Source organism: Lepidochelys kempii, chromosome 10 (assembly GCF_965140285.1).
Source record: "Lepidochelys kempii isolate rLepKem1 chromosome 10, rLepKem1.hap1, whole genome shotgun sequence".
Taxonomy (NCBI): domain Eukaryota; kingdom Metazoa; phylum Chordata; order Testudines; family Cheloniidae; genus Lepidochelys; species Lepidochelys kempii.
In genome coordinates this window covers 79,684,969-79,697,208 of record NC_136389.1, presented here as the reverse complement: position 1 = coordinate 79,697,208, position 12,240 = coordinate 79,684,969, and the positions used below count along the sequence as shown (strand labels likewise).

Below are 12,240 nucleotides of genomic sequence, written 5' to 3'. Positions count from 1 at the left end.
ATAAAATAAAATATAATCACATATAATACAACCTTCTCAAACTACATTATCTGTGATTGGGGTCATAAGGGATCTGCATCGATGGAACAATCTGGTGAAAATTCAATTACAAAATTAAAGTGAGCAAAAATCTAATTTCATTACAAAATAGATCACTTAAAGTGCAGACAACAGATCAATTTACTCTACTTTTTACATGAAAAGATTTTTTGTTAAAAGTATCTGAAACAAATACTCCTATGATTTATTTGGGGGGAGGGGCATGTGGGGGGAGAAGAGGGAGAGAGGTACTTCCATACCACTGCTTCCACAGATTTCATGATTTGTTAATACCCACTTACTACCAGAGAGTTCTTTACCTGTATGTCTATATAAAATATTGCACAAATGTACATGCTTGGAAAGAAGAGAATTCTGTAACAGGAAAGGTTTCAGATCTAAAATATCACTATCGTTTACCCTAAAGGAAGACCATACACATTCTGCTGGGCCTAACTCTCTAAAAAACTTCCTGAGAAATCCTTCATGGCAGAAATACATTGGAAAATGTTCCTCAACACCGATTGTTTTAATTTCATTTAGCATTCCTGGGTTGTTGGGAGAGCAAATAATGTTTTCTTACGATCAGCTATATTTTTTTTCTCTGTGTATCCATTTGTTCCTAATGCCATTTTTAACATGGGACTGCAGCATGTACAGCAAGCATCGGTGGACTATATTTAAATTGCGTATATCCTGACAAATCGACTGACTTTCTCAGGTTCCCCAAGAACTGATACAATGCAACTGGTCTCATTAACAATGATAATTATAACCTGAGAACTCAGTTTTCCCCCTTCTACTATTGTATCTGTTGTGGTACAGCACCCCCAAAGCTTTGGCTGGGGAAAACTAAGATTCATTATTAGTGCCTCCAAGCCCTCCTCTACATGCCTGCGACCCCTGAACCCTACACCTACTGTCTTCTAACCTCTATCCCATCTCCTTTGTCAGCACCTAGTATCAACATACCCCCAGGCCTTGCCACCAGTCCCTGGTGCCTTTATCTGCACCCCCGACTCCAGTGTCTTTTACACATGGTGCCACCCCATCCACTACATTAGAACCTCAGAGTTACGAACACCAGAGTTATGAATAAGCGGTTAAGCACATACCTCACTCGGAACCACGCAATCAGGCAGCAGAAGACACACACACACAGAAGCAAGTGCAGCATAACAAAGGGAAAGTTTAAGACATTTTTTCCAACATAAGGAAACCGTTTCTGTGCTCGTTTCATTTAAATTAAGATGGTTAAAAGGCACAGTTTCTTCTGCATAGTAAAGTTTCAAAGCTGTATTAAAACACTGTTTAACTGTAAACTGTTGAAAGAACAACCATAACATTTTGTTCTCAGTTATGAACATTTCAGAATTACGAAAAAAACCTCCATTCCCAAGGTGTCTATAGCTCTGAAGTTCTACAGTACCACTAGACCAGGGGTCAGCAACCTCTGAGAAGTGGGGTGCCAAGTCTTCATTTATTCACTCCAATTTAAGGTTTCGCGTACCGGTGGCCAGGACCCGGGCAGTGTGAGTGCCACCGAAACTCAGCTCGTGTGCCATAGGTTGCCTACCCCTGCACGAGACCAGCATGCTCCCCTTCTGCACCCTACACCGGCTGCAATCCCTCTTTTACCCTCTACACCTGGTGCCTGCGACCCGTTCCCACTAGCTTCCTCAGTGACCCCCCTCTGTACCCTCCTTCTGGGGATCCTTAAACCTGGGGCCAGCAGCCTCCAGGAGCCTAGCCCCTGAAAGCCACCCTCCACCATTCTCCCCCAGGCCTGCTGCCCTCCTATGCCCCCAGCCTCTCATGCCCTCTACTCCTGGTGCCACTAGTCCCTGGCGCCCCCCTCCGCCTCCCAGACCCCTCAAACACCCTAGTCCTTGTGCCCCCACACAGCCCCCCCCATGCCCCTTACTCCTCCTCCCCTGCCTCCACCACCCCTCCCGGCCGCCTATCCCCCCAGCACCACGGTCCCTGTGCTCTTACCCTCCCTCCGCTAGCCCCTGCCGCCCGCCCCCCGACACTCCCGCCCACGCCAGGCGCCCCCGGCCCCCCTCACCGCGGGGGCAGGCGGCCTGGCACAGGGCGCTGCGGCAGGGCACGTCGGGGCGCAGGTAGTGCTCCCGCACGACGCGCACCGAGCGGCCCTGCAGGCCCCGCAGCTGCAGCACCTTCTCCGTGCGCTGCATCGGGCCGCGGGGAGGCGCGGGACGCTCGCGCAGGCCCCTCAGCGTCCGCGCCCGCCGGGGAATGGAGGCGGCGCCGCGCCCAACGCCGGCCTCCGCCGGCAGGGAGGAGCCTGCCTCGCAGGGAGGGGGAACGGGCGCTGAGGGAGGTGGGGCTGAGGGGACAGTGGGAGTGCTATGGCGGGAGGATAGGGCTGGTGCTGAGGGGCATAGGGCTGGTGCTGAGGGGCATAGGGCTGGTGCTGGGGGGGAGGATAGGGCTGGCTGTGAGGGAGGTGGGGCTGAGGGGACAGGGATTGTGCCAAGGGGGGAGGATAGGGCTGGTGCTGAGGGAGGTGGCGCGGAGGGACATAGGGATTGTGCCAAGGGGGGAGGATAGGGCTGGTGCTGAGGGAGGTGGGGCTGAGGGGCATAGGGCTGGTGCTGGGGGGGAGGATAGGGCTGGTGCTGAGGGAGGTGGGGCTGAGGGGCATGGGGATGGTGCTGGGGGGAGGATAGGGCTGGTGCTGAGGGAGGTGGGGCTGAGGGGACAGGGATTGTGCCAAGGGGGGAGGATAGGGCTGGTGCTGAGGGAGGTGGCGCGGAGGGACATAGGGATTGTGCCAAGGGGGGAGGATAGGGCTGGTGCTGAGGGAGGTGGGGCTGAGGGGCATGGGGATGGTGCTATGGGGGGAGGATAGGGCTGGTGCTGAGGGAGGTGGGGCTGAGGGGCATGGGGATGGTGCTGGGGGGAGGATAGGGCTGGTGCTGAGGGAGGTCGAGCTGAGGGGACAGGGATGGTGCTGCGGGGAGGATAGGGCTGGCTCTGAGGGGATAGGGATGGTGCTGGGGGGAGAGGTTAGGGCTGGCCCTGAGGGAGGTGGTGCTGAGGGGATAGGGATGGCCTGGGGGAGGGGAGGGATGGCTCTGAGGGAAATTGAGCCAGAGGGGGCATGGAGCTGGTGCTGAGGAGGGAAGGGTCAGTGTTACCCAGGTGATAGTTGGGGTGAGGTATTTTTATGCCCCAGCTCCTGGACTCCTGTGAATAGGAGAGGAACTTTTGTTAAAATGAAAACTGAGACAGTTTCCTGTCCACAGAGTTGCAGAGCAAAACTTGAAAACCATGACCCAAGCACATCCTCTCAGCCCAGACACCAGAGGGCAAATATAAAATACCCTTCTGTGGGGCTGGTTTCTAAACTCATGATTTTTAAGTCCAACTCATGAGTTTTTGGGGGAGGGCAACTCATGATTCTGCATGTTTAGGTCTGGTAATTCTGGAGGATTGAACTGGGGTTTAATGAGGGTGCAGGGAGCAGAGCTGAAGAGACATGTGGCTCACCCCACCCTCAAATCAATGTCATATGGCTAGGTCTATGAAGCATATGAAGCTTGCCCTCCTCAGAAAATAGCTGCAGTTCCTTAGGCAATCCAAGCATCATAGAAAGAAGAAAAGGAGTACTTGTGGCACCTTAGAGACTAACCAATTTATTTGAGCATAAGCTTTCGTGAGCTACAGCTCACTTCATCAGATGCATATCGTGGAAATAGAACAGGGTAATTCTGAAGTAATCCATCCCCTGTCATCCAGTCCCAGCATCTGGCAGTCAGAGGCTTAGGGACATCTAGAGTATGGGGTTGCATCCCTGACCGTCTTGGCTAATAGCTATTGTTGGACTTATTCTCCATGATGTGACATTGAGGTTGGGACCCTGTGTAACAGGAAGGAAGAGTGGAGCTGTCTGTGGTCATAGAGCAGGAAAGAAGAGGAGAGCGTTTTGGAGGGAAGATGAGAAGTTCTGTTTGAGGTACAGTAGATGGTATTCAGTTATGTCAGCACGGACATGACATCTAGTTAGTGTCATTCAATTATTGTAATAAAATTAAGGGTTAATCAAATGAAAATGATTGAGATCATTTGCTACAATTTCACCTCACAGTATGAGCTACAGGACCTTTGGGCTAAGTTAGTGCAATGTTGATGTTGCTGGGCAGTCACAGATTTATTTCAGACATCCCAGTCAGCAGAGACAAATGAAATCTTCACTTCTTGTTGCTGCTGTTGTTTTTCAAGTGAGAAAAAATTAAAACATGAGCCAAATTCAGTCTTGGAATTGAACCATTGAAGCCCATGGGAACTATACTCACTCCAGTGATGGATTTGGCCTATTGAGATCAAACAGAGATAGCACTTCTAACTTAACTTGGGACTGATTTTCTAAATGTCATGAAATTTTCACAAGATGAGGTTGATGGGTGCAAAGAGACCCACAGAATTGTAGATGCAGGATTGCAGGAGCATCCTTAGCTGCTTTGTATGATCAGGTGCTATAGAATTCCAAAAGAAAGCTTTATAAGATTTCTGCATAACTGCTGAGACAAAGAATAAAAGCAGAGTACAGCATAGTTTCAGCCTTCACCCAGAATAGTCAGACAAACAAATTGTCATTGAACTTTTCCTCTAACATGCTGTCAAATATGAGATTGGACAGATCAAAAGGAAATAGCACAATGTTTCTGTCTCCCCACAGAATTTTCCTATTACTCTAGCTGGACAATGCCACTATGGGCTAGAGAAACTGTTCTTTCAGGTGAGTCAGAGGTGCTTGTGTTTTAAAGTTCAGTAATGTGCTTGCTCTTGCCTATTTTGGGAAGTGCAGTCCTCCTGAGAATTCTATTTACAGAAGCAGATGGAGAAATGAAGTGTGGAAATTCATAGATTCCAAGGCCATCTAGTCTGACCTCCTGTGCCATACAGGCCATAGAGCTCCCCCCAAATAATGCCTAGAGCATATCTTTTAGAAAACATCTAATCTTGATTTTAAAATAGTCAGCAATGGAGAATCCACCACAACCCTTAGTAAATTGTTCCTATGGTTAATTACCCTCACTGTCAAAAATGTACGCCTTATTTCTAGTCTAAAATTGTCTAACTTCAATTTGCTAGATTGAAGAGCCTGTTATTACATATTTGTTTCCCATGTAGACACTAAAAGACTGATCAAGTCACCCCTTAACGTTCTCTTTGTTAAGCTAAGTAGATTGAGCTCTTTGGGTCTATTGCTGTAAGGCATGTTTTCTAATCCTCTAATCATTCTCATGGCTCTTCTCTGAACACATTCCAATTTATCAACTATTCAGTGTGGTACATATTGATTGTAGTCACTCTGCGTCCTGCATGCCAAAGAAACACTTTAGGTCATTGAAAAATTCCAGCACTGACCTAGTTTCACATGGGACAGAGCTCCATTCTATAGACAAATTGCTGAAAAGCACAAAAACCAAATTAAATGGATACCTTTTCCCACCTACCTACACTATATAACTTATATGACTGGAGAGACCAAAGAAGTACCAATGTGTTCTGAAGGTCATTATTAGGTAAATCAATAAATGGAAATGGGACAGAACTAAATACAGACATAGGCTTTAAATCAAAACCAGGTGTAAACAAGTGCTCATCCATTTAATTTAATGCAGTTGCATCTGTTTAAAACCAGGTCTCTATTGATATAATGGAGTCAAATCCTACCTTACACTAAGTCATATTTATGCTGCTCTGAAAAAGCAGCTGATGGGAATTATTCCTGCAAAGGGGACTCCCCATGTGGCACATAACTAGTTTTATGCCATCCACTCCTGGCATTCCCAGCATAGTGAATTTTCTAGTGCTGGCAGTGTGGTCAGAGTGTGCTGCACTCCCCTAATCCCTGCCAGCACAAATCATAAAATGTAATATGTTTATAGGGGTGTATAGATTTTCCTTTGAACACAGATAATGTTAAAAAAAACTCACACAACTAACATTAATTAGTGTAGGGAGCAGCTACATGATGTGGTGCCATACCTTTTTTAGCACTTTTTCCAGAACCATTGCGAGAGCAACTATGAGAATGTAGCACAAACAGAAGGTGGTATCTGAAAGTCTGGTGAGTTTAGCACAGCCTTCATTAGCAGGAGTCTTTTCTTCTTTATCTAGAGAGTCCATCATTCTCTTGAGAAATTCAGTCATTGGGGTGATCGGCTGCAAGGTCTGGCTTCCTCCTAGCACCAATCTACTGTTTGTTCTTCCAGTCTTTAAAACCACTTTGGAGCAATTATCATTATTCAACAGGTCCTTGCAGTTCATATAGGAATCTGGAGGCACTGTCTTCTCTGGTGGAGAATCACTCTCACAGCCTGCACTAGCTCAGTAAAAACCTTCTTCATAGTGCTGTAGCATGGGATCCAGCTGCAGCCATTTCTAGGATTGCCTCAGGATTAATAGCCAACTCCTTGAACCACTGTGTTACCAAAGACACTGCTCAATATCTCACCAGGTAATGCTCTGGTTGACAATATTAACTGTGTTTAAAAGAGTTGGGCCCTGTCATACAGAGTAGCATGAGAAGTGCTGGTAAGAGAAACTGACTGTATGTCCTGGCTCAATCACATGACCTCGGGGGTAATGTAAGGTAATGTATAATAGGGGTCAGTATCCACTGACTCCATTGGTTATTGTTTCATTCCCCAACCAGAACTTCACGCCCTTACTTGTGAGAGGTATCGAGACACTTGATCCTGGGTTACAGAAGACTTCAAGCCTCCAGACTTTGTCAACAGTAGACATAATCTACATAGAGACCCTGATGGTTGAAGGTCAGGTGATTGTATTAGGTCAGGATTATTCCACTCACTCCAAATCAAGCTGGGGTCAACTGACTTAGAACATGCTCTTATCTCATTCTGTAGTCTCTCCTGGAAGGAGCTTTCTACTTAAGTGGATAATGCCCACATTCAGTATAAATCCCCATTCATGAAGATTACACCTGGAGGGTTTCAGGACCGCTGCTAAACCCTGAACTCCCTATGGAGAAGCAAATACAGGAAGTGGGTGTTACACTGTTGTCCTAGGCAACCCTTTGCTTAGCCCTGCTCCACAGGGAGTCCCCTCATCTCACCTCTGATCTTTGGCTTTCTGATCAGCTCCGCACTCTAAGGATAAAAACTCAGGTCTCTCAAGTCACCCACCCCTAGTATGGCATGTGGTCCTGGATTTGGGGATGTCTCAGGCCCTGTCAAGACCCCTTCTCAGCCATGTTGCTGTATGGGAAAATAAATCTGTAAGGATCCTCCTTTTGTAGTTGCCGTATGGTAAATTGAGTGTCTCCTGGGCACTGCAGTTCTTTCATCCCTGTTCATCAATGTTGGTAGCCCATGCTCCTCCTATCTGCCTCACTCATGGACTCCATATCAGCTCTTTTATGAGGTGATTTGTTATTGTATTACCCCTCTCTCAAATCAGTAGCAGATGTCACAAGCACGTTTTGGGCAGCAACTCTCCGAGTTTGAAGGGAGATCTGCCTGATGAGGAGGTGGTCAGTACTAAGGAAGCTAAATGGTGCCTGCACCTACTCAACCTCTCCCACATTCAACTACAGTCCCATGATAATATTGCCTGTTTGGGAAGAATCCCTTGTTGCTTCGCATCGTTTATTGCTCTCATTGTTTCTGGCTCTCATTTCGGTGCAGGGAAGTTTCTGATGATGACATACAACATGATGTGAGAGTCAGACTATAGAATAATAATCAGATGGGTGTGACAAACTCAGGAAATGAAAGAAAGTTACCACATATTAGTATGTCTGGAGTCAGACATACAAAAAAAGCTAGGAGGAAAATGCATTTTTTTCCTGAGTTCTCCAACTAAATCAGAGAATTCACTGAAATTCAACCTCTCTCATGGAAAAACCAATTGAAAATGGCCTCCGGTGAGAGGATCCTCCTGTTAAATTGGAAGAAGCTCAGACAAGCAGAGACCAAAGGAGAAATACTACGTGACCTTTCTCAAATACCCTGGCACCAACTTGAAATAGATCATGATGAATAGCATCAAAGTGCTTACAGATACCCAGATAGGATAATAAAAAGTTTGCGGAAAACTTCTGTGGACAGTTCACAGTCATGCACACAAAAAGTTCTAACAAGGCAGTGCTGGTTTGCAAATGTAGATTGAACTCAAACCCAGGTTGATTTTAGGTCCATTGTATATTTGAGTTGAATATTTTGCACAGCTTTAGAAAGAAGCATTTTCAGACTTATTTCTTTTTGAAAAAAGGAAAATTATTTTGTGATCATGCATTGCTATGCTTCTCATTTTCTCAGCAGGATTTCCCCTCTGTCATGAACCTCCTTATTAGTTTTCAAGGTGCACTTTCCCTTTATCGCCACTAGGAGTCACTATTTCACTGATTTTGGATGGTAATGCTAACTTGTGTTTCCCCAGTTTAAAATTCAGCCTTTCAGCTGCTGTGATCAAACTGCTTCCAGTTGCTTGTAACAACCAAAGCAATTTCTTCTCCAAAATAAACTAACAAACTAGAAATTAAATCCTTCTTTATAACACAATAATAAAAAACAACGTTTCAGATCTCTTCAAGCATGGCAGGAAAGAATGAGACTACATGATTAGATGTTTAAAAATTATTGGAAGCATAAGAGTAATTTATTTACTACAATTCATCATTTTTGGTATGTTATGTACATTATTCCCTACCCCCTTTCATCTCTGGATAAAATTTTGAAGTGTGTGTTACATCATTAAATCACAAAGTTGTACAATATTTTGTTTCACTTAATATTATATATCTTTAGTGAGCTCATTCCAATGTTTTATTATTGTATTAACTGATATTTTATGCATATTAAAATCAAATATTAATTTAAAAAGGAATGTCAGTGTTTATTTTGTTACCAAAAACACTAAACTTTAGTTGATTTAGAAGTAAGGAGAGGCAACATTCACAGATGATTTTAGTTTAGTTGCTTTTTCATAAGATCTAAAGAAAACAAATGTAGACATTGTGGAAATAATTTAGTTATTTTGGCCCAATTTTGTAGCTCTTCATCAGGCAAAACTCTCAATATGTGTTTGATCTGAATAGGGGTACAAGCTTGGAACTTTACATTGAAATGATGCTTACATGAGCCTCAAACCCTGTAGTTATGCCATTATAGCTTATAAAGTTCACAGAATAATAGAAGTCTGATGGAAAAGACCTGTTAGGTCATCCAGTCCATCCCCACCAAATTGGGATCGGTCCCTATAGCATATTTAGACCAAGTTTGGAGTCAGTACTGTAGAACTTTTTCCTCCAAGGGATATTTATTTATAAAGTGCAGTAAATAGAAAATAGAACTGCAAGGATGACTTTATTTGCCCTCTCTTTCAAAATCTCAAGCTGTAATTACTGGGTAAAACTGATGAATTCCTTCTTAGCCTCCTAACATGAGAAATTAAATGAGTGGCAGTCGACCTCCACTGAACTCTTTTCAGTTGTCATTTGCTGTACAAATTAGATAGGAAGAGTTTTCCTTGAAGGCTCAGAGATGTGGATTGAAACTAAAGGAGAAAACGTCATGCTGTTTTTCCCCCTTCAAAGGCTGAGGACTTGATCCTGCAAGAATTCCTGTGAGTAGTCTGACTCAGACTTTGAAGTCAAGGGGACTACTCACATGAAAAAGCCTGTGTCACCTGGTAAGTGTTTACAGGATCGGAATTTGAGTCTCTGCAGTTCTCTTCTCAGCTCAAGCAATCAAATCTTATAATGGAACTTAATATTACTGATGCAAGCCTGCAGTTCTAATGCATGCTGATTTCAAGCGGAGTGCGCAAGTAAGGTCTACTTAAATGAGCAATGCTCCAAGAATCATTCTTGGTGCTATTTAACTACAGTGAGAATTACTATAGGTCTTCCACCTACCTAAACAACATCATATGTTATCTTGGTTATACCAGTTAATCTGTTCACTGTGAGGATGTCCTTATTGCAGTAGATTAGAGCACCTCATCAGAATAGTTAATTGAACAAAACGTTCTAAATATACATATTTGAAATTGTAAGACATTTTCACAGTAATAACATGTAATATGTGCATGGTCAGTCAGACATGCTGTTATGATCTAGTGATCAGAGAAGGGGACTGACTGGATGTTCTCATGGGTTCTATTCCTAGCTCTGCCCACTGACTTGTTTGGACTTTGGTCAAAGTGCTCATCTTGCTTACATCTAAGATGACTGTTTCAGGATGACAGTCAAGACTTTATGCCTTAATTTATAGAGTTATATAAATGTAGACAGAAAATTTATTTAAGGTCCATTGGAAAAGAATAATAAGTTGTAGCACTTTTGCTTTTATATTAAAAAAAAAATTAAAAAAATTAGAGCAGCCATAGTGTATGTGCCCACAATATTACTCTTTGCTTTTTACAGTCTCTGAATGAAGGAAAAAGTGTTAGAATACAGACTATAAACTTTGTGTTGGTGTTAAACAGTGCAGCCCTGATGTTTTGTTATACCAGTGCTTGAGAGTTAACGTTTTGTGAGCAGCTGCATGTTTTCTAGGAGGTGAAAACTCTGAAAAGGCATGACTTGTGTCATTCAGCTTGCATTTTTAAAAATGTATTTACTTATACAATCTGAGGCTCAGACACATGTGCTTTTCAGCAAGGTCTTGCTTCTTCGTCAAGTTTACCATTGATCTGACTAAGGCACAAGAAGGTCAAATGCCTTGACTGAGGTCACGCTCTGACTGTCTCAGACAGGACTAGAGCCAAGTATTCATCCTTTTGGTTCATCACCCTTGGCTGTAAACCACAGACTTCATTTCCTGCTATCAATAGCTCAGCCTGAGAGCAAATGTGGGAAATAATATACTTCAGCCTGCAATCCAAAAAAAAAAAAAAAAGGTGTGTGTTGTGGGGGGCGGGGGGGGGAGATAAGATGGGTTTGTGCAATTTTTGATAAAATACTAACCACTTAGCCAAATACTCTATAGGTAACAATTTGTAGACCAAAGTACCAAATTCGTCTGTATACTTGTACAGTAATGCTGTACTCACATGTGTAACAAGGAACCAAGTGCACTATGGTATTACTTTGTTGACTTCAATGGTGTTACACTAAGAATGCATTTGAGTACATCTATATAGTTACAAACTATGACATATATTCCTTTATAGCTATTTCATTAATTTATTTAATGAGCAAATTAATTTATATGGCAGTGGTGTGTATGGTACTTTTACTGACAGATAAAATGATAGCCCTTGCCCCAAACATCTTACAGCCTTGGGACTTCATCTAACTCCTATTGAAGTCAATGGAAGTTGAATCAGGCCACAGATTAGGCAAGACATGACTTATAGGGGGAGAAAATTACATAAAGATGGCATTAGACAAGGGTAATGAGAATGAGACAAGTATAGTAATATCTACATTTATGTACTTTGATAAACCACCCACAATCAGTTAAATTAACAGCATATGTCTGGGTTGGATTAGCTACTTGTGCTGTTTAGATAATGGGAGTACCACAAAGGGCCCTGTCTCACTTGGCATGTTTTCTGGACTAAAAATTTAGACCTAGATTCTATTCTTAGTTACACTGGTCCAACTCCTCAACATTGTTGTTGCACCACAATGCGATAAGAGGAGAAATTGATCTTTGGTTTAAAAATGGTTTTCTAAAATGGTTTTCACATGACCTAGCCCATGCTGACCAGGTAAAGCATGTTTAACCCACAGTAGCTGAACTGTCTCTTAAAGACAGGTTCAGTTAACACACTTCTTCTTGCCATGGCCTTTTCAAAACGGAGATGTCCAGTGAAAGGTGACTAGAACCTGCCATATCTCCAAGATCAGACTTTTTTTTTTCTGTAAGACACTAGTCTTTATATTTATGTATTTTGCTTAAAACTAGTTTCTATTTTCATAGCTTTTTTTAAAATTCTAACTAAAAGTATGACATTCATACTCAAGAGTGACTCAGCTCCTAACTGATCCAATTCAGCTTCAGACTTCCATAATTCCATTCTGTACTTTGGGGTGAGAGGGGGAGGGTGTTTTTTTTTGTTCTGGTCTGTATGTTTTTCAAGTCAGTTTCTTATTATTCAGTACAGATTTTAGGCAATGTGAATGTAAAGAAGAAAGATCCTTTCTATAAAGCTATTACTGTTTTCTATATGTTAAAACATATATCTCCTTTT

At 43.1% G+C, this 12,240-nt stretch overlaps 1 protein-coding gene across 4 annotated transcripts in view; it reads right to left on the bottom strand.

Annotated features, from left to right (window-relative positions):
• Positions 1-2,294, bottom strand: part of DIS3L (DIS3 like exosome 3'-5' exoribonuclease) — a 36,499-nt gene extending 34,205 nt beyond the window's left edge. For 2 of the 4 annotated variants that reach the window (XM_073304389.2, XM_073304392.1), the window contains exon 1: positions 2,108-2,294. In XM_073304389.2, coding sequence (XP_073160490.1) covers positions 2,108-2,237 — 130 coding nt within the window. In that variant the 5' untranslated portion in view covers positions 2,238-2,294. Of the gene's footprint in view, positions 1-1,154; positions 1,418-2,034; positions 2,056-2,107 lie in introns of those variants that run through there. The other 2 variants (XM_073304391.2, XM_073304390.2) reach the window with 2 other exon arrangements.
• Positions 2,295-12,240: the final 9,946 nt, after the last annotated feature.